General features: G+C 45.4%; 1 protein-coding gene across 3 annotated transcripts in view; it reads right to left on the bottom strand.

Annotated features, from left to right (window-relative positions):
• The window catches only part of DGKZ (diacylglycerol kinase zeta), a 382126-nt gene that overhangs the window by 271683 nt on the left and 86662 nt on the right, over nt 1–23781 (bottom strand). Inside the window, exon 1 of one of the 3 annotated variants that reach the window (XM_082269997.1) lies at nt 11924–12834. The exons of the other annotated variants lie outside the window; for them this stretch is intronic. Within the exon in view, the coding sequence (XP_082126123.1) occupies nt 11924–12063 (140 nt within the window). The 5' untranslated portion in view covers nt 12064–12834. Of the gene's footprint in view, nt 1–11923; nt 12835–23781 lie in introns of those variants that run through there. 3 annotated transcript variants of the gene reach the window in all.

The following is a 23781-nucleotide window of genomic DNA, read 5'->3' as shown; positions in this document are numbered from 1 at the left end:
TTTTTAAATTCTTCTTCTAAATGCCTTATTTCAACTCGCTGATCTGCGGTCACATGACCGCCCATCGCTCTCCTTCTCCGATCTATGCACTACAGAGGGAGGGGCTGAGTTCCTTCACTGACGTCTGCCGGGCAGTCATGTGACCGCAGATCGGCGAGGTGAAATAAGGCATTTAGAAGTGGAATTTTAACCACTTCAGCCCCGGAAGGTTTTACCCCCTTAATGACCAGGCCATTTTTTGCAATTCGGCACTGCGTTGCTTTAACTAACAATTGCGCCATCATGCGACGCTGTACCCAAATACAATTGATGTCCTTTTTTCCCACAAATAGAGCTTTCTTTTGGTGGTATTTGATCACCTCTGCGATTTTTAGATTTTTCGCTATAAACAAAAAAAGAGCGACAATTTTGAAAAAAAAAAAAAACAATATTTTTTACTTTCTGCTATAAAACATTCCCAATAAAAAAAAATCAAAATTTATTAGTTTAGGCCAATTTGTATTCTGCTACATAATTTTGTTAAAAAAAAAAAATCCCAAAAAGTGTAAATAAATTGGTTTGCGCAAAAGTTATAGCGTTTACAAACTACAGGATAGATTTTTGGACTTTTTATTTTTTTGTTGGTTTTATTAGTAATGGCGGCGATCAGTGATTTTTAGCGGAACTGCGACTTTGCAGCTGACAAATCTAACACTAAGTGACACTTTTTGGGGACCAGTGACAGCAATACAGTGATCAGTGCTCAGTGCTAAATAATATGCACTGTTCCTGTATAAATGACACCGACAGGGAAGGGGTTAATACTGGGGGTGATCATGGGGTTAAGTGTGCTCCTTTATTGTGCTTATTAAGTATATGGGGGGGGGGAAAGCTCTCTGACAGGGACACAGAGAATGGTGTTTTAGCTTAGCTGAGACACACAATCTCACTGTGCCTGTCTGACAGGAGAGCCGCCTGCCTTGTTTACATAGGCAAGCGGCTCTCCTGTCAGTTTCCCTGAAGATCGCGGGAGACCGGCAGCGATCGTGCCCACTCCTCCTGTGGTCTGGCTCCCGCAGTGTCTAATCAGCGCCGCCAAGACCACATGCACATACCGTATATACTCGAGTATAAGCCGAGTTTTTCAGCACATTTGTTTGTGCTGAAAACGTCCCCCTCGGCTTATACTCGAGTCAAGGAAAAAAAAAAAAAGTCCCTGGCCGCTCCGACGGGCTTAAGCTTTAAAAATGGCGCCGCGCGTCGCATACATGTCACCGCGCACACGCCGCCGCCGCTCGGGAGAGGCCGGGAATAGCCGAAAGTATACGAGCGGCGGCGGCGCGTGCGCAATGACGTGTCGGCGCCGGGCGGCGCCATTTTTAAAATGAAGGCGCCTCTGGAACAGGTAAGTGAAACAGCTTCACTACCTGCCATTATGCAGGGCTGCGGGCACAGTACAAGGGATGCAGTGCTGCGGGCATGGTCCACCTGTACCATGCCCACAGCACTGCATCTCCTGTAGTATGCCCACAACCCCGGATCCTCTTGTACCATGCCAGTACCCTGCATTCCCCTGCACCATGCCAGTACCCTGCATTCTCCTGCACCATGCCAGTACCCTGCATTCTCCTGCACCATGCCAGTACCCTGCATTCTCCTGTACCATGCCAGTACCCTGCATTCTCCTGCACCATGCCAGTCACCCTGCATTCTCCTGCACCATGCCAGTCACCCTGCATTCTCCTGCACCATGCCAGTCACCCTGCATTCTCCTGCACCATGCCAGTCACCCTGCATTCTCCTGCACCATGCCAGTCACCCTGCATTCTCCTGCACCATGCCAGTACCCTGCATTCTCCTGCACCATGCCAGTACCCTGCATTCTCCTGTACCATGCCAGTACCCTGCATTCTCCTGCACCATGCCAGTCACCCTGCATTCTCCTGTACCATGCCCGCCGCCCTGCATTCTCACCCTAGGCTTATACCTCAAGTCAATGATTTTTCCCATCTTTTTGTGGTAAAAGTAGGGGCCTCGGCTTATACTCGGGTCGGCTTATAATCGAGTATATACGGTAATAACGTAGATCTACATGATTATGCGCAGCCGCAGAAAATCGGCAAGCAGTGATTGTGATTGTGTGCAGTTACTTTATTGCCGCTCAGAACAGCGATAGAAGGGGAGGGGCGGCTCACACACAGGAGCTGGCAGGGAGAGAAGCAGGGGGAGAGGGGAGAGCAGCGGGCTGACAGAGGCACGTAAACTGACCACGGTAATCAGGGATCAGAAGCCAGGTCCTCTCCCCTCTGCCAACTGTCACAATTTTAGAAAAACACGTCCAAGCTGGGAACTGCCCGCCCAGCCATGTCACTTATTCACAGTCCTCTGAATGGAAAACTACTCTGAATGGAAAACTACAAGTCCCAACATCCTTAGCAGCTGTCGGCTTGTAGTTTTCAATGAACAACCACGGCGTTGTGGAGCGCGGTGGTAGTTCATGGAGTCTTACTGTCAGATTGCAACTGTTTGCCCATTGTACAGGCACACAGATACACTGACAGTCTGCAGGAGTCCTGCAAGGCGCCACCGATCTGCTGATTGCTGGTCCAATGCTTTACAGGCTCCAGAAACAAAAAATAATAAATGCACATTTTTTCACCTGTAATACAATGTGCATTTATTAATTTTTGTTAAAAAGGTAAACTTTCTAAACAAAGGGCCAGTTTACTGTCCTTCAGACTTTGGGAGGGGAGCAGACTGTGGCCATTGGAAGTAGAAAAGGTCAAAAGTAAGAGGGAATAAATAATGCCCTATCTTTGGTGTCAGTGGGAGGAATAGTGCCCCATCATTGGTGTCATCGGGAGGAATTCTGCCCCATCATTGGTGTCATCGGGAGGAAGGAATTGTGCCCCAACATTGGTGTCACCGGGAGGAATTGTGCCTCTTCATTTGTGTCAATGGGGTGGGGGAATTATGCCTCATTGTTGATATCAGTGGATCAAAATAGGGCCCCGAAGGCCTGGAAAAAAGCAAGCCCCCCCCCCCCCCCCCCCCGGGCCAGTTTAGAGATTACTGCTTTAAGCTTTGAGCTGGTTTCTAAGCACAGCTGCACCAGATTTTTGCACTCTCCAGTTTTAGTAAATCAACCCAAGTGTCCTTTGAATAGAGCACACAGGATTTTAAAGCACAGGCTGGGGATGAAGAGAGAAAATCTCACCTAAATGCACAAAGTATGGTCTGCACCACTTCTGTTATCTAAAAGGCCCCTGAAGATGTCATATGATGACGAAACGCATAGGGAGGAGTCGATGCCGTGTGAGGTTGGTACATGCTGGGGTATGGTGGCCATCTTGTTGGCTTGAAACACTGGATAGATATACTCAGATATGCTGGCGTTTTATAACTAATATGTGAGTGGATCTTTTATCTATAATAAATTAGATTTTCACGTCTTCACCATGAGGAGTGTTTCATTTGAGATGTTCTGTTCGCGGAGAGGATCACTAGAGGAGTATTGCAGGATTCCACTATCACCTTTGCCTGATGTATGTAGCACCGCTTCCATACAAATCTGTAAAGAAAAGCGCACGCAACCTCGGGCAATAACGCTTTAATAAAGGACAATAACACAGTACATTGGAATTGCACTCACACTTTTCCTTTAAGACAATCGCTTTACAGCATTCCAACAGGAGCTACTCGCTCCTCCCGTCCCTCCAGATGGTGACTCTGGTGACGGGAGGAGCGAGTAGCTCCTGTTGGAATGCTGTAAAGCGATTGTCTTAAAGGAAAAGTGTGAGTGCAATTCCAATGTACTGTGTTATTGTCCTTTATTAAAGCGTTATTGCCCGAGGTTGCGTGCGCTTTTCTTTACAGATTTGAATTGTTTTGATCCGCCCCCCCCAGTGGAGTGAGAGAGGAGCAGCAGCAACCAGGACATTTCAGCCAAAAAAACATACAAACAAAGGAGGTGAACACATGGACAGCGCCATGGGCTGGTGAAGTACTCCTCTTTGTACTTGTTGCATATCAGCATGTGCAGGATCTGTCCTTTTTGATTGAGCACCGCTTCCATAGACCTTTGTAGTGAGGGTCTATGATATATGGTAAGCGGCTGTGTGATTGGGTGTCGGTGGTGGTCCTCACATTGAAGACACGCTCTCTCTGGATGTGGACGTTTTTGGTATTTGAATAGTGCTGCACTACTTTTTACTGTTAATATTATTATATTGCTTATTTCACAATATTGTGTCAGCGGCTTCTTCGCAACCTTTTAAATACTATATTTTATTACCAGGGGCGGCAGATATAATATAATTTTAATTGTTATCTAAAAGGAAATGGATTTAATCCACTCTCACTGCTGGCATTGGAACGTCCCGAGTCCAAACCGTCCTCCACCACCCACCAGAAAGTATGTGACACGTATTCTGCCCCCAGTGATAGAGCACCTTTTTCCATAAAGCACCATTTTCAGCTTGCCTTGTGTCCCAGACATACTTTTATACAGCCACATGCTCAATTACAACTGGCACCTATAAGGCTGCAAGTTCCCATCAGGGACAGAACTTCTAGTGTGACACAGCCCCAGGAGGGAATTTACCCCGACTTTTCACTTTACTTCCGTTGTATCTCTGTAACAGGAAGCAAAGGAAAATCTCTGCGATGGTACACCAACAGCAAAAACAGCCCTGGTGGGGGTCTTACCTGTTCCCTACTCTAGTAAATAATAAAAAAAGTAAACAGGTTTGGCTATAAATATACTTCCAGCCTTCCGAGGAGGGGAAGGGCAATTCTGTGGTTTTTTTAATTTTTGTTTTTTGTGGTCAGCACTTCTTCCTTATAACACCAGAGTCCTTGGTTTTGATCAGGGAGTGTTTACAGCAGCCTTTATCAACATTTTTACCCCCTAAAATCAGGGGTCAGTGGGAAGAATGCTCCCTACATGGGTGGTCAGTGGGAAGAATGCTCCCTACATGGGTGGTCAGTGGGAAGAATGCTCCCTACATGGGTGGTCAGTGGGAAGAATGCAAATATTAGTGGTCACTGGGGAGAATACCCCTTAAAATGGTGGTAAGTACGAAAAATTCTATTTACATTGGTGGTTCTTAGTTTTGATCAGGGGTAAGGGGTATTCTTCCCACTGACCATCAAATCTAAGGGGAGAATGCTCCCTAGATTTGTGATCAGTGGGAAGAATGTCCCTTATCCTGGTGGTCCGTGGGTAGAATGTTCCCTAGGTTGGGTCAGTGGGAAGATAACCTTATGCATTGGTTGTCATTGGGACGATAACCCTGTGCATTGGTGGCCAGCGGGAAGATAACCCTGTGCATTGGTGGCCAGCGGGAAGATAACCCTGTGCATTGGTGGCCAGCGGAAAGATAACCCTGTGCATTGGTGGCCAGCGGAAAGATAACCCTGTGCATTGGTGGTCAGCGGAAAGATAACCCTGTGCATTGGTGGTCAGCGGAAAGATAACCCTGTGCATTGGTGGTCAGCGGAAAGATAACCCTGTGCATTGGTGGTCAGCGGAAAGAAAACCCTGTGCATTGGTGGTCAGCGGAAAGATAACCCTGTGCATTGGTGGTCAGCGGTAAGATAACCCTGTGCATTGGTGGCCAGCGGGAAGATAACCCTGTGCATTGGTGGTCAGCGGGAAGATAACCCTGTGCATTGGTGGTCAGCGGGAAGATAACCCTGTGCATTGGTGGTCAGCGGGAAGATAAACCTGTGCATTGGTGGTCAGCGGGAAGATAACCCTATACCTTGGTGGTCAGTGGGAAAATAACCCTATACCTTGGTGGTCAGTGGGAAAATAACACATACATTGGTGGTCAGTGGGAAAATAACCCATACATTGGTGGTCAGTGGGAAAATAACCCTATACATTGGTGGTCAGTGGGAAAATAACCCTATACATTGGAGGTCAGTGGGAAAATAACCCTATACATTGGTGGTCAGTGGGAAAATAACCCATACATTGGTGGTCAGTGGGAAAATAACCCTATACATTGGTGGTCAGTGGGAAAATAACTCTATACATTGGTGGTCAGCGGGAAGATAACCCTATACCTTGGTGGTCAGTGGGAAAATAACCCATACATTGGTGGTCAGTGGGAAAATAACCCTATACCTTGGTGGTCAGTGGGAAAATAACACATACATTGGTGGTCAGTGGGAAAATAACCCATACATTGGTGGTCAGTGGGAAAATAACCCTATACATTGGTGGTCAGTGGGAAAATAACCCTATACATTGGAGGTCAGTGGGAAAATAACCCTATACATTGGTGGTCAGTGGGAAAATAACCCATACATTGGTGGTCAGTGGGAAAATAACCCTATACATTGGTGGTCAGTGGGAAAATAACCCTATACCTTGGTGGTCAGTGGGAAAATAACCCTATACATTGGAGGTCAGTGGGAAAATAACCCATACATTGGTGGTCAGTGGGAAAATAACCCATACATTGGTGGTCAGTGGGAAAATAACCCTATACCTTGGTGGTCAGTGGGAAAATAACCCTATGTCTTAGTGGTCAGTGGGAGAATAACCCTATACCTTGGTGGTCAGTGGGAAAATAACCCTATACCTTGGTGGTCAGTGGGAAAATAATCCTATATATTGGTGGTCAGTGGCAAAATAACCCTATACATTGGTGGTCAGTGGCAAGATAACCCTATACCTTGGTGGTCAGTGGGAAAATAACCCTATACATTGGGGGTCAGTGTGAAAATAACCCTATACATTGGTGGGTCAGTGGGAAAATAACCCTATAGATTGGTGGGTCAGTAGAAAGAATACCCCTTATAGTGGTGGTCAGAATGTCACACTTACAGACAGCTAAAAAAGTAATTGGTGTCATGCTGCGAAATATGCAGGCACCATCAGATGGAAGGTCTAACAGCCAAGGATCCCCCAGCAACATCCGTGGTAACTCTGGTTGAGAATGGCTGGTCAGAGAGATACATTTACAAATATGTATATGCAATACAATACAAAATGTGAAAGTCCCATTACTGGAAATATAATACAGATCCCCTTCAAACAGAACTCACAGAGCCTGATTTAATCAAAATGAAGAACGACCCTCAAAGCGCAGTAAGCTACAGCACCCGAACAGAAGCCATCTTCCACCGATTCCGGCTGCTCTGATTTCAAGTGAAATCTAATTAGGTCTCTACACACAGCGCTCTTTGCGTTTCCTTATTAAACAAGCCCAAACCTTATTAAAGCCAAACCGAGAAAAGGGCACTTGGACAGCAGTTCAGGGATGAGATGAAGAAATGTGTTTCCAAGTCAATCTGTCGGTGACTGTCAGGCCAAGTTCTGTGCAGACGCAGCCATTTTCAGGGATCATCACTGGTATCTAGGCACAGAGATTTAGGACTGGCCATACAGGCTACAATCTGAATGTACAATCTTCTTTACATGTGTGTAGATGGTTAGATACAAATCAAAGAATGTCTTCACCCTAAATAAAAATGTACTGCCTTCTTCCCCCGTCCCTCTCTCACATTTGGATATTTTCAATGAAACATTTCTGTCTTTCTCGCCTAGGCAAGAATGACATTCACCTCCAGGTTTTGAGTGTTCGCAAATGTGCTGCAGGGTCTTCGGGTTCAAGCAAAGTCATGTGACTTCTGTTTATGCAGAAGATTGTATATCTCAACATTTGGCATGCCTGGGCATGCGTGAAAACCCTGTATGCTCAGATGTGTCGCAGGGCAGAGCCTCTCAGCACATCTGTGCATGCACGAGACTAAGGCAATCCATAGATGATTCGATTTTCTTTGGAAGGAAAGAAATTTGCTTGATTCCCCCATCAACAGAGTCAGTGTTGATGAGGGATTCCCTCATCATTGTGTTCTTCTGGTAGGGAGCCTTCCCCTATAGCCGCCAGCAGTAATTGCATGTGAAAAATCTCACGGGCTGGTTGTACCCAAGTTGATAGATGGATCCAGGGGTGTAACTACAGGGGTTGCAATTGCAAATGGGCCCCATGCTCCAGGGAGCCTGTGCGGCTCCCCTGTACACCTGGATAGGAGGGGCGGTGGGGGGGCATGTAGAGAAATTTTTGTCCTCCTTTTTCCTCCTGTAGCTGCAGGAGGAAAATGGGGAAGATTGGTTCCTCTGTATGCTGCCCCACCACTCCTCCTATCCAGTTCACTTGTGTTCTGCTGTCTCTGGGCCCCTGTGTACTCCCCTGCCCCCCCTACTGTGCTGCCCCCCCCCCTGCCCACTGTGCTCCCTTCCCTCTCCTGCTGGCTGCTGCAGCGGATGTGTCACAATAGAGAACCCGGAAGGGTCGGTAAATATGTAATCTACCAGCTCCTTCCTTTTCTGAATGGACAGAGTCATAGTCAGTGACATTGTAAAAAAATAAAATAAAATGATAAAAAATAATACAATTAAAATACCAAAAAATAAAAAACTACTGACACCAGTGGGTGAACTTCCAGGATCGCAAAGGTCACAATTACAGGCCCTGGCATTCCACCACTGTGGGGAGGCCCCAGGATGGCAGAACTTGTGAAAGGGTCCTGCAACGAGAGTAAAGGGCCCCAGGATCAGTGGGAAGAGCCGCAGGCTTGAAGAAAAGGGCCCCAGCTAGGGGTCCGGGGGGCCCTTCATGGTTTCTTGCACCGGGGCCCTGAAGGTTCTAGTTACGCCTCTGGATGGATCAACTTGGGTACCACCGGCCTGCTCATAGATGGATCAAATTTTGGCTGGTTACCAAGATTTGAGACAGGCTTAACATGGATAGCGGCATCGGGGGGGGGGGGGGGGGAATGGAGTTGCAAAAGCTAAAGGGTATTGAAGTTCCTCTTTAAATACAAGTCCAGGCAGGCCCTCACATGGCATAATTTGGTAAATCTACATGAGATTGTACAGAGATTCTACAATCAGATTGGTACTTATATGGCCAGCTTAATAGAAACCTTTCAAAAAAGATACTTTATCTTATTTTTGAAAGTTCCATGACTGTCATCGTCATCCTGGTTTCACTATTTAGTGAGTTACTGACCCAGAACCAGCATGTGTACTTCTGGTGCCCCGATGTCTACCGTGTCCATCTCTGTTTCGGGTTAGTGATCATGCAAGCATTTCATAAATAAGGCCGCATTAATAACTGCCATGCTTCTGTCCTGATACTTTAAAAGAGATGAATATGCAGACTGTCATTGCCGACTTTCTTCTGGAAATTCTAGTTGCCTGGCTGTTATGGTAGTCCTCTGGTCTCAGTAGTTTCTTTATCCCTGACAAGGAACCAGTACACAGTTTACTTGCATACTTGTTCCTGATCTGTGATCCTATTGAGGCCAGAAGGTTAGAATGACAGCCAGATGACATTTTCAGCAATGGCAGCCTCCTATGTTTCTCTAATAACAGGTCACCTTTATACGCAATCCTACACAGCTCTCTGCTAAAAAAAACAAGACTAAACGATCGGCCGTCTTTTGTCTGGTGCTGTCCTGTCGGCTGAAAAGTGCTAAAGACTGCACACAAATTTTGTTGGCCAACAACAGCCGACTGCAGAAGTGATGTCATGTGATGATTAACTTTCCGTGTCTTTTTTTTTCTCAGAGCATGCCCAGTCTTGCTAATCGGCTGTTTGTCGGCCGAATTCTGTACTGACTTGCGAACAATCGGCCGTTCTGGTGACGGCCTACAAAAATTTTATAGCCTGCACACCCGATTCTGTTCGGCCGACAAGTCGTTGTCGGTTGTCGGAAGCATTATACTAACAAGCTGACAATCGGCCGATCGTTCGGCGGCCAAATATTTACGGCCGACAATCGCTACGTGTGTACGGGGCTTTAGGCACCAAAAAGGCATCTTTACAACAACTACTTTTTCACATTGACAATCTTTTTTTTTTATTCTTCTTTAATGTTCTAGTTGGCAATACAACACTGCAATCTTAGATTTCACAGATTAAAAGAGATTCTATTTTTGCATAGGGAAGGGGTTTAGACCCCTGTTGGGTTTTTTTTTGCCATCGGAGTTTCATTAGGAAGACTTGCCTTCACTTTCTATCCTGCAGACACAAGAGGAAGTGAGTGAAAATCTCCCCAAAGTGAGGGAAAGATTTGAACGATTTCCCCTCCATTCCTGTTCTGATGGCAAGTCAAATTTTTTTGATTTACCCCTCACTTTCGTTCCCGGTGACATTGGTGACAATTTATATCAGAGATTGTGAATCTCACTAACGGGGGACACAGACAGCAACAAATAGGGGATGTTGCTTACATTGGAAAGATATCTTCTCATTTTCTGCTGACTCTACAGGACAGGAAGTGAGGGTAAATCTCCCTAAAAAGATACAGGTGAAAAAAAAAATATGACAGCTGTTAACCCTCGCCTACGCTATGCAAAATGAAAATAATTGCCTTTACATATACTTGAAGACCTTTGTTTTTTTTTTCAATGTCTATGACCAATCAAGGGATTTCTTTACTTTCTGTCCCTGACACACAGCCACCAGAACAGATATATCTCCACTGGGATTCCCCTCACCTTCTGATCCAGTGACAACTTAAAAAAGAAGTACAGCCAAGGCTCGTTTGGCTGTATGTACTTCTATGGATCACAAAGTGCAGTTAGTTCTGCACTCCTGTGACCCATTTTCAACAGACAGCGGGCCAAATCCCGCTGTCGGCTGACCTCACAGAGCAAGTCCAGGATTGGGACCATATGGTCGGGATCTACCCACGTGCCTGGACCAGCACCCAGCCCAGCCTGTCAGCGAGCCGCTAAGAGCCTGAGCCGGCTGCTCCCACCCTCTTCATAGCCCAGCGCTCCAGTGAGCACAGGGGGGCAGAGCAGAGAGCTCTGAGAACCGAGCAATCGGTGGTCTTTGATCACTTGGGTTCTCAGTCTTAGAGTCGGCAGGAGACCAATACTGCATCCAGTATTAGGTAAGTATAATTCAAAAAAAAAAACTTTAACATACCTCTCTTTTAAAATTTTGGATTTTCTATCACCTTCTGTACTGGAGGCAGTGGTCACCAGGCTCAACAGTGAGGTTGAATCTACCCAGCGGTAACACAGACAGCAGTGAAAATCTAAAAAGGGTTTAAAGCATGGGTGTCCAACCTTTTGGCTTCTCTGGGCCACATTGAGTGTAGAGAAATTTTCTCGGGCCGCATATAATATATATACTATAGTTAAGGTATATAAGTAATAAAATGCTGCCGTGCCCTTCCCACGCCGCCGTGCCCCCCGCACTAATTTAACACAACTACAGGATGATCAAATGAAATGTAATCAGTATACAGAGGTTTACTTCTTCTGAGAGATAATAAAGGAACACTCTAACCACAATGACCACTTCAGTGATTTGAAGTGGTCATGGTGGTAGGAGTCAGAAACACTGCACATGCTCCCCTCCCCTCTGAGGCAGCCTCTGCCTACTGTTAGTTGGAAGCTGCTGTGGCCGTGCCCCCGACCCGACTTCCTTCCTCCCCAGCAAAAAAGAAAAAATTGTCAGGGAGCAGTGGGCCGCATTGCCTGCGGTTCCGGGCCGCACGCGGCCCTCTGGCCACAGGTTGGACATGCCTGGTTTAAAGGCTAGCCAAACATGTATAGATTTCACTCATTCACACTAAATAGGATGGATGAAAAGGATCTCCCCTGCCAGACATTGTATTCAGACAGCCACAGCATCCACAGCTGTAAGAATACCCAAACAGTGACTGGATGCAATCACGGTTTGGGTGCCAATTCTCTACCTGGTTCCTTTGTCAAAAGTCGACTGAAAAAGTGACTTGTCGAGCCAGATGGTGCCAATAGGGCCACCAACACATTGTGTCCGATTCAGCAGGAATCCATGTATCTAAGACTTAACCCCATTTAAAACTAAAAAAACCAAAAAAAAAACAAAAAGGTTGGATTCACATACACCTTCAGTATCAGATATGTAAGTTTCCATCTCCTCACCTGCGCCTGAAGAAGCGGAGCCCGCTGAAGGTCTTGACACTGTGTCTCCGAGCGATGACAGATCGGTCAGGTTCGGGGGTCTGGTCTGAGGCGCTGGAGGCCGCCGAGCTGGTGTTGGCAAGTTCCGCTTCGCCGTCCATCCCCTGTCACCTGCCCCCTTATATCCAGGCAGCCCGGGGCTTCCTCAAGCCATCTTCCCAAAGGAAAGGACCCACGGCTCAGTCTTCCCTCTGCGCTCTGCATATACCACTGGAGGTGCGAACAAGACACACGAGGCTGCAAGCATTGCAAACACTATGCAAACATCACCGGCAATATATTCAAACCATAAACTAATCTGCACACCCACAGGAGGATCCTACCAAGACGACAAACACTTTACAAAGAGCATGTCCCGAACTGACATAGTGCAGCAATCCTACATACACGTGTACACTTACCGACTTTTCTCTGTGAGCAAATAAGGAGCTCAGACACGTATTAGTCCGAGCCCTCTACATCATTCGTCTGGATACTATGAATTCATCGCCAAACGCATGTGATTGAACTAACGAAGAACCCCCAAATCTCAAATATTTGATGCTAGGCACCTCCGGTCACTCTCAGACCTCCACCTGTCTATGATGCTCAATTACAATTATTGATTTTGGGAAACTGAAACATTTTCATTTGCAATGCCTACCGACCACAATGAACTAACTTCTGAATGACCAATGCCGCCGACCACAAATGTGATCGACCTAATGAAAGACTGCCAAATATCAACGTTTGTGACGCTAGACACCTCTGGTTACTCTCAGTCCTTCGCCACGACTACGATGCTTAATTACAATTATTGCTTTTAGGAAAATTGAAATGATTTAATTTGCAAAACTTACCGAACACATCGACTTCGCTATACAAGTCAACTTCCAAAAAAAGACCGCCGTATCTCAAACTGTTGATACCAGGTAGTGTGATCTAACAAAAAAAAAAAAAAAAAAGACCGCCAAATCTCCAATATTTAATGCTAGGAACCTCAAGTCACTCTTAGACCTCCGCTCAGCTAGGATGCTTATACCTCAAAAAGTATTTGTTTTTGGAAATCAAAATTACTTTTTTGCAACCGCCAACGGCAATAGGTGTGCAATGCCATCCAACAGATCTATTTTCTATAGCAGACACCTCTCCTCACCCACAGACAGGGTGCCAAGCAAAGACTAATTTATTAGAATAGAAGCTAGCTGTAGGACTTCACACCCTCCAATCGCACAATCAATAACCATACAAGACTCAGCAGCAGTGATTGCACCCACAGATCTCACCAGCAGCAGACTACACGCTCTAAAAGCCACAGTGACAGCTCTCGCAGAGGATCCATGAGCCCAGGGATCAGATCTGAGGACAGACTTTCACCTGTTGCAGATCACACAGCCAGCTTACTCCTGTCTGGGTCCAGCAGTCATCAGGCAAGGCCAGCACACAATGACAGGCAGAAATACAATGCTTAGAAAGCCCAGTGATTGCAGCCTTTCCTTCCTGTCAGCCATACATACACATTTCCTGCTATAGACTGTCACTTCCCAGCTCACAATAACATGACTCTTCCCCACCAGGAAGTGTGTGCAGGCACTGTGTCCCCTGCCAGGACCCCACACATAGGTGGCCGAAGCAGTGCCTGCTCACAGGGAGGCACAGAGAGGGTCAGGGGGAGACACCTGTTGACAGTTTGCGGCATTGCACTCAGTTTAGAATGAATGGATTAAAAAATAAAAAAATACCCATTGCTGTAGCGAAGTCTTTTCACACCATCAGTTCAGTCACGAAGAAAAAACAGATGAATATGGATTTACGTTACGTTATTTTGCACGTCCGTCTTTAGTTCGGTTTACAGCTGCTTTTACAACGCTCCACTGAAAAAATGCATTAAAAACGCAGTGCGTTTTCTAGGTGCCTGACTCCCAGTATGCAGCTGTTAACCACTTTAAGACCTGAAGATTTTCCTGCTTAATGACCAGGCCCGATTTTGCGATTCGGCACTGCGTTACTTTAATGGACAATTGCGCAGTCGTGCGACGCTGTACCCAAATAAAATTGACGTTCTTTTTTCCCCACAAATAGAGCTTTCTTTTGGTGGTATTTGATCACCTGTGCGATTTTTAATTTTTTGCGCTATAAACAAAAAAAGAGCAACAATTTTGAAAAAATAATATTTTTCACATTTTTATATGAAATTCTCTCAAAAAAAAAAAAATTGTAAAAATCAATTTTTTTTTAACATTTTAGGCCAATTTGTTTTCTACTACATATTCTTGGTAAAAAAAAAATGGCGACAATTTTGAAAAAAAAAACAATATTTTTCACATTCTGCTATATAACATTCCCCCCAAAAAAATGTAAAAATCAAATTTTTTTAACAAATTTAAGCCAATTTGTTTTCTGCTACATATTTTTGTTAAAAAAAAATCACAATAAGCGTATTTTGATTGGTTTGTGCAAATGTTATTGCGTCTACAAACTGCGGGAAAGATTTATGTCATTTTTATAGTTTTTTTTTTTTTTTTTTTTACTAGTAATGGCGGCAAACTGCGTTTTTTTTTTTGCGGGACTGTGACATTGCAGCGGACAGATCGGACCCCTAACTGACATTTTTTACACTTTTTGGGGTACCAGTGACATTACTACAGTAATCAGTGCTAAAAATATGCACTGTTACTGTAATAATGGCATTGGCAGGGAAGGGGTTAATACTCTTGGTGATCAAGGGGTTAATGTAAGCCTAGGGGAGTGATTCTAACTGTGGGGGGGTTGGGCTTGTGAGATGATCACAGAGACATGCGATCCTATATAGCAGGATCACATAGCCTCTGTGATCAATGCAGGGAGAAGGGCGGACGGCTGTGTTTACATCAGCCGTCCGTCCTTCTCTGTCAGCGGGGGGGGGGGGGGGGGGGGAGATCGCCAGTGTCAGGTGGCAATTGGAGCCGCCTGACACACGCACTGGCTCCCCGGCTGATGAACGGGGGCGGGAGCGCACCGTCCCCTAGCCTCCTGAGAGCGAGCAACGTAGAGCTACGTCGCTTTGACCAGGAGCGGCTGCCTGCCACAGTAAATCTGCGGCTGGCGGTCGTCAAGTGGTTAAACATGCGACTCAAATATAAAACGCACCAAAAATGCAACCGCTAGGCATTTTTTCTACATTTTCCATTCATTTCAAAAGGAAGCTGCGTTTTCGGTGCGGTTGTGTAAAGCGCACCGAAGATGCAGCATACATGACTTTTCAAAATGGACCGCACCTGCAGCACAGTGGTGTGAAAAGTTGCATAGGATTTAAAAGGGAAATATGTTTATTGCATTTTTTGGGGTGTGAAAGGGCCCTACATCGGTTTTTGCATGGAATTTTTTTGTCCATCTGCATTTTTTGTTTGTCGTTGAAGAAACTTTCCTGGTGCCTCCATGGCAGCATACAAATGGTTGGTTGCTCTGCCCACGACCAACCCACAGGACCCCTTTAACTCTATAAAAGAAAGAGCTGACCTATGCCATTCACGCGAGCTTGGACTGATAACATAGAATTGACCCCAGACAAGGCATAGATTCTGACCAGATTATAAAGGCTCTTGATGAGTTAAAGTTGGCATCAGATTTTATAGCTGAGGCAGCCATTGATACCTTGAAATGTTCCGCCAGAGCCATGTTATATTCAGTCACTGCCAGAAGAGCACTTTGGCTAAAACCATGGTCGACGGATCCCTCCTCTCGGCAAACGTGGTGCCACATACCCTAAGATGGAAAAGCCCTATTTAGTGAGAAGCTGGATACCGCAAATAATAGGGTTACAGGGGGCAAGAGTGGCCTGATCCCTCAGGATAGGCATAGAAGGAAAAAATTTGCAACAAGAGCGGCATTTCAGCAGAAGGCCAGGGACTCCTGAACATATCATCTAGGAAGAGAATATAGAAGGGGCTGGAAGGGCTCCCAAGTACCCTTTTTGAAGATGGGAAAGCAGAAGGCTACAGCCTCTGCGCACAAAAATCAGAAGCCCTTTTGACTTCTTGCCCACCCAAGCTGGGCCAGTGGGTGCCCGTCTCAGGGCATTTACTCAGGTTTGGGTGGAAACCCTGTTCAGATCAGTGGGATACTTCCACAATCCTTCAAGGGCATTTTTGGAGGTTCAAGCACCAATCGCCCCGCTCTTCGCTTCTGCCTACCAGGATTCCAGACATGCTCAGGAACACTCATCCTCTTCTCAAGGTGGATCGTACGTCTGATTTAAAAGGCTTATCAGGCTAGTGGTCTTCCGGTTCCTAAGGCAATTAATGCTCACTCGACATGGGGGATAGCCTCTTCTTGGGCAGCCCTAGCACAGGTCTTTCCAGAAACTATTTGTCGTGTGGCAAGTTGGTCTTCATTTAACACCTTCATGGGCAATTAGAATCTGGACCCAGTCACACTGACTTCCCCCAAATTTTGGGAAAAAAAAACTACATGGGAAAAAAAAAAAAACTTTACAATTTTCAGTTTTGTAAACCCAAATAAACTATATTTTTTTGCAGCAACCCTCCCTATGAGCGAGTTATTTACCATATGTATGCTGCCATGGAGGCACCAGAAAAACGGAATACTGAATACTTACCTTTCCGTAATTTTCCTTTCCTGGTGCCGATCCATGGCAGCATACGCCCTCCCTTTCCGCAATCTACATTTTTAGACTAGCTACAAGAATGGCGGGGGGGGGGGGCAGCTCTTTCTTTTATAGAATTAAAGGGGTCCTGTGGGTTGGTAGTGGGTGGAGCAACCAAGAATATGTGTGCTGCCACGGATAGGCACCAGGAAAAGAAAAATTACGGAAAGGTAAGTATTCAATTTTCCGTTATTTAGGAGCGGTAACATGGAAAAAAAAATTAATAAAAAAAAAACATATAACAATCATAACAATGTATTGTGCATCAATAATAAATACACTAAAAATGTATCCATTTATAAGTGTGTAAACCACCAATAAAACATCAAAAATTTGCTCAAAAAATCCAGACGCGAGTCCAATTCAAAAATGCCATTGGCCAATCCACCACTGTTGCTGAGAAGCATATTAGAAAAGTTCATATAGTGATAAATCAGTGAACTAAAACTGCCACCTGCATATAGCCGCTCACCTTATGCACTGACCAAAAGGTCAAAATGAGTCTTTAAAATAGACAATCGGGTCCTCAAATTCTGATCTTTTCCATCAAAAACACTTTGCCTCCCTAGATCCACACTTCGCTTCCACCGATCTCTCTGGGAGTTTTAAGCTGGATCCATGCCTTCCATTTCATGTATCACTATGGGAGGCAGCCACCACTCCAAACTTTCCACTTTAGGCTGGGTTCGCACTTGATTGCATGCAGCTCACAACAGGGGTCCAGTATCCCTGTTAGTTCTCCGTTTCAGGGACAAATCAGGCCTGCATTTTTGCCTGAATTTGGACCCGAAACGGAGCCAAAGACGCACAGGACCTCGGTGCAATTCGCTCCGTGGCCACCCCCGGAGATGTGTGTACTGCCTCCAATTGAGAGATGGTCACACTCTCCTTTCATGCGAATTGGATGCGGTGAAACCCATACTTACAGTCCTGGACTCCCGACACACTCAGCTTTCTAAGCTGAGCGTGCCAGGAGTCCGGGATTGTAAAGTGGAAAGTTTGGAGTGGTGGCTGCCTCCTCTAGTGATACCTGAAATGGGAGGCAAGGATTCAGCTTAAAACCCTGGAACCAGTGGAAGCAAAATGTGGATCTAGGGAGGCAAAGTGTTTTTCATTGAAGTTATCAGGATTTGAGAACCCAATTTTCTATTTTGAAGGCGCATTTTGACCTTTTGGTCAATTCATAAGGTGGCGGCTATTTCATCTGCAGTTGGCAGTTTTGGTTCACTAATTTATCACTATATGAACTTTTTTGATATACTTCTCAGCAACAGTGGTGGACTGAGCACTTGCATTTTTACATTGGACCCACTTCTGGATTTTTTTAGCATATTGTTGATGTTTTATTGGTGGTTTACACACTTATAACTGGATACTTTTTTAGTGTATGTATGATATATGCACAATACATTGTTATGATTCTTGTTATGTTACACAGTATGTTTCCTTTAGTGCACCATTTTTTTTTTCACATTACTGCTTGTTTTTTAATGTTTTAGTTTACTAGTAAATGGTTGCAGCTGTTCATCTTCTAAAAAGGTGACAATTAGCCCACGATCACATTGGTCTGATTTGACATATCAAATCGCATCTGAAATCGGAGCCAATTGCCAGCAATGTCACCATCAGAATCAGCGTGACGCCGACTTTGCGGAGCCATATCGGTTCCCAAAATTATTTCTGCACTACTTTTGGCAACTTCGGTTGGCGATTTCAAAAGACATCTGTGCAGGAACTTGCACCAATGTCTGTGAAATCGCCCCCGAAGTAGGACTGAAAATGCCGGTTTGAAATTGTGCAAGTTCAGCTGAATTCACACGATTTCAATCCCGCCTCAGTGTGAACCTACACTAATTGTCACCATATCAAATACTGTACATATTGATTTTTTTGGTTTTGGTTTTGCTGTGTTTAATCAGTTTGTGTGAGTGAGAATAGTTTATTTATATTCTCATCTGACCAGACTTCTGAGGTTGAGCACCCCACCCCCCCACACACACCTGTACTCTATCAGTGTCCACTATCAAGTAGTAATTCTTTTTTAATATACATGTCGCTTGGTCCATAGCTGCACCGGCTTTAGATATACATGTTCAGGGTTTGCTCCCCCAATTTTTTGCTTGTTTATTATGTATTCGGTCTGACCAGACTTCTAAGGTTGAGCTACCCCCCCCCCCCCCCCCACACACACACACACACACACACACACACACACACACACACACACACACACACACACACACACACACACACACACACACACACACACACACACACACACACACACACACACACACACACACACACACCTGTACTTTATCAGTGTCCACTATCAAGTAGATATAGGAGGAGTCCCTTGTAGTGCATTAGCACATCCATCCCAGCAAGGAGTGTTGTCTCCAAGGGTTAGAGAGGCTGGATTCACCCCTTTTCTATGGATAGTGTAGGACCCACTGATAATGGGGTACTTTGACACAGTGGTGGGCTTGAGCACGATATGGCCATATGGTGGGACTAAATCCCCATTTTTATTTATGGATTGTCTCCATATTTGATAGTCATTTCTTTTGCATGTGTGCGCTATTCTTTTTTAATATACATGTTGCTTGGTCCATAGCTGCACTGGCTTTAGATATACATGTTCAGGGTTTGCTCCCCCAATTTTTTGCTTGTTTATTATATATTCTCATCACTTTTTTCATCTTGAAGTACATAGCAGCGCACACGTACCTTAGGCTCCTTTCACCCGGGCAGTGCGCCCGACGGAGTCCGTTCTGCTCAGCGGGGGATCAATCCACCGATCCCCTCAGAGCAGGGGAATGACAGCTCAGTCTCCGCTCTATGTGAAGAGATGGAGTTGTCAGATCCCCGCTGTCCTCTATGGGAGATCGGATGAGAACATACTGACTGTCCATTCTCATCCGATCCTATCCGATTCTCCAGACGGATGGAAAATAGGGTCTCCATCCGCCCGGATTTCACGGACAGGATCGGATAGCAGTGGGTGTCAGCGGAGATGTCTCCGCTGACATCCACCGCTCCATAGGGATGCATGGAGCATCTGATCTGGTCCGCCTGAAAAACTGACAGGCGGATCTGATCAGAAAGCCCGTATGAAAGGGGCCTTACACATATATTAATGGGCAGTGATGAGCTCAGACATATTCAGATGCAAATCCATACCTGGTTAAAGCCCCGTACACACAATTAGAATATCGTACAAACAATACAACTTTCGAAGAGATTGTATGATAGTCTGATCATTAGTACACAGCTTTTGTCTGATTTTCCAAAGGGACATACACGGAAATGTTTCTCATATGAAACCAGATCGTATGATTTTTGTTTATTCAGTACAGTAATAATACAATACTAATACATTACATCATTTCCGAATTTTTATTCTGTTACACAAGATTTTTTGCACTTCAGTAACCAATTTGTCTTCAATATGGACACTAGCATGCAAAAAAAAAAAAAAAAAACAGACGATCAATCGTCCAATAATCTCATTGTGTGTATTTGGCTTTAGTTATCCCACTGAAAAGCTGTCATAGCCAATCATAGGTGGAGGAGGCATCCCCATTCCTTAGCCTATATAAGTACGCCAATTGCGTACTTGTGGCTGTGGGGCAGGGGATGCCTCCACCGCTTATGGTTGGCTATCGACTTTGCCTGCAGGATAGCTCCGGTGGGTTCAAACTTGCGTCCGAACATGTCTGAGCTCATCCCTAGTCATGGGTGACAACAATAGAAGGCTGCATTCACACCTGAGCAGAGCAATTTTAGGAATTTTTATTTGTTTCAGTTTCTCAGACGGACCTGATCCTGATCGGATGCACCATGCATCCCTATAGGGCAGCGGGTGTCAGTGGAGACATGTCCGCTGACACCCGCTGCTATCTGATCTGATCCGGTCTGTGAAATCCGGACGCACGGAAACCCTATTTTCCATCCGTCTGGAGGAACAGACAGGCGGTCCGTTCTCATCCGTTCTCCCTATAGAGGACAGCGGGGATCTGACAGCTCCTTCTCTGCACACAGAGCGGAGACGACGCTGTCATCCGCCCGCTCAGCGGGGATCGGCGGATCAATCCCCCCGCTGAGCAGAACAAACTCTGTGCGCCCGTGTGAAAGGAGCCTATATGTGTATTTAAGCTTCAGGCTTTTTGTTTTAACCAATAGAAAGCATTTTTTGCTGGAAAATGAGCGACAAAACGCTGTGAAAATGCTCATGTCATGAATTTTCAGGCGTTCCCATTAAAATATGTGGGGCCAAGATACCGAAAACAATACTTTTCAGTGCGATTTGCATCAATACAAAATGAACTGACGCAAATCACACTGCGAAGTTTTGCATGCGATTTGATCAGGTATGTGGTGCGATTCCTGTCTAAATTGCATGTGATTTCCCCCACCCCTGTGTGCGTATAGAAAGGGGAAAGCACCATCTAATGGGCCGTTTATAAAATGTTAGAACTCAGTCCATATCATATCAAATGCAAAATCTTCATAGGTGTCCCGATCCCACCGAGGATAGCAAATCACGGCCACTGGAGTTGCTCACAGGGCTGGAGATGTAAAGGAAGTCCACCACCCAAGCTGACATCACTTCCACCCTATACCCACGGGGTACCAGAGCTTCTCCTCCAGCCCTGTGAGCACCTCCAGCGCCCGTGGTTTTCTATCATGGGCAGGACCAGGACACCTATGAAGATTTTGCATTTGACCAGATATTTAATGTGAGTAAATTTTTAATAAACTGCCCACTAGATGGCGCTTTTCCCTTTCTGTACACACACACACACACACACACACACACACACACACACACACACACACACACACACACACGGAAATCGCATGCAATTCAGACAGGAATCACACCACATTCCTGTTCAAATCGCATGTGATTCTTTGCAGTGCGATTTGCGCCAATTTATTTTTTATTTACGCAAATCGCACCGTAAAGTATTGGTACTCGGTATCGGTGAGTACTTGACCGGAAGTATCGGTACTCGTACTCTCCGATCTGCCTGTCAGTTTTTCAGGCGGACCTGATCGCATGCTCCATGCATCCCTAAGGGGCAGCGGGTGTCAGCGAAGGAACCACTAGAGATACCGCCCAGTCCCATCCAGGCACAGCAGCTGTCAACCAGTCAGAGTTTGACAGGCTGGCTGGGGCATCTGTGCCTACCGCCCGCAACTAAACCCCAGTGCCCCATGTACCAGGGATAAATGTCCAGTGTGCTTGGGGACAAAGAAACTACTCAGAGGTGATAAAAGTATAGATAAAACTATAGATAAAACTAGCTGGGTGTGACTGTATGCGTTTTTATGCCGGTACTTGTGCAAAATGTACACGTGTATGACTCTGGATGTAGACTGTCTGCGTTTACACACGTTTACATACATACTCACAATAAATACGCAGCAATACTGATCACGGGTGCAGAATGTCAGGGCCAAAAAAGAAAAAGAAAATGTAGAAGTGGCCCTATGGGATTGTTACCCCATCACCTATTTGTGTTTTAACCACTTCAGCTCCGGAAGATTTACCCCCCTTCATGACCAGGACATTTTTTGCGATATGGCACTGCATTGCTTTACCTGCGATGCTGTACCCAAATTAGGGATCGATCGATTATCGGCACCACCGATAACCTGAGGTTACCGATATTGCCGATATTTTGGGAAAGTGCTTGTACCGGAGTGATGCCTGCAGCTAGAGGCATCACCCCGGTACCGGCGTCCACAGCTGACAGTTGGCTGTCTTGTAATGACAACCGATGCGGCTGAAAAGCCGCTCGGCTGTCATTACAAGGAGCGGGAGGGGACGTCCCCCCCCTCGCCGCCTTCCGCGGCTCGCCCTGGTCTCCCGTGCCACTGGGAGTCCTGGGCATCCTACCTCCACAGTCGCCAAAGAGAAGACCCGATCAAAGCCGCATTCGGCTCTGATCAGATCTCCATGTAAAAAATGTCATGACATCACTTCCAGGTACTTGTGGCAAATTAAAAAAACTGACAGCATTCAAAACAGCCAAACTTGGTGTTTTGAATGCTTTTCAGTGCCGAGGAGGGGTTTGGTGTATTTTAGACCCCCAGATCCCTCCACTAGGAGTACCTGTGAAGAAAAAAGAAAACATTTTTTTACATGTCCGAAAATATCGACAGATATCGGCCAATACCGATATTCGATGACCTAAATATCTGTATCGGCATTAAAAAAACCATATTGGTTGATCACTAACCCACATACAAAAGCTTTCTTTTGGTGGTATTTGATCACCTCTGCGGTTTATATTTTTTGCGCTATAAACCAAAAACTACGGACAATTTTGAAATAAAAAAAAACAATATTTTTGACTTCCTGCTATAAAACATATCCAATAAAATAAATAATTTCTTCATCAATTTAGGCCAAAATGTATTCTGCTACATACTTTTGGTAAAAAAAAAAAAAAAGTGTATACTGATTGGTTTGCGCAAAAGTTATAGCATCTACAAACTATGGGATATTTTTATGGAATGTTATTTATTTTTTATTAGTAACAGCAGCAATAGCTGACTTATAGCATGACTGCGATATTTCGGTGGACAAACCAGGACGCTGAGACTTTTTTGGGAACCAGTGACACCAATACAGTGATCAGTGCCAAAAAATATGCACTGTCACTGTACTAATGACACTGGCTAACATGGGGTTAACATTAGGGGGCGATCAAAGTGTTAAATGTGTGCCTAAGGTCCCTTTCCCACTTGTGCGACCTGAAAGTTGTGCGAATGTGACACGATTTAGACGTAACTTGCTATATTAAGCACTATTGCATCTTGCATTTATTCCACACATATTTTGGATTTATATTGTTCATCATTTATTTTTCCTAATTGTTTTGCGCTGCACTTTTTTGTTTTTATTCCACGGTTTTGACGTAACTTGAAGCAATGCCTGTGTAATCTTGAGGTCTATAGACCTCAAGTCACATCAGAGTCGGACCAAAGTAGTGCAGGGACTTCTTTAACCACTTGCCGACCGCCACATATACTGCGGCGGTCATCCCCGTGCAGGCAAAGTGACGTATGGGTACGTCACTCGCCTGCAAGCCAATAGGGGGCGAGGGCGCGCCGCCGGAGGCGTGCTCTTGCTTGCTCACTGTGATCCCCGCGCTTGTGACCGGCGGACCCGATGTCCGTC

This window comes from Pelophylax lessonae, assembly GCF_965119305.1.
Source record: "Pelophylax lessonae genome assembly, chromosome: 10".
Classification (NCBI taxonomy): Eukaryota; Metazoa; Chordata; class Amphibia; order Anura; family Ranidae; genus Pelophylax; species Pelophylax lessonae.
This window is presented reverse-complemented; position numbering and strand designations above follow the sequence as displayed.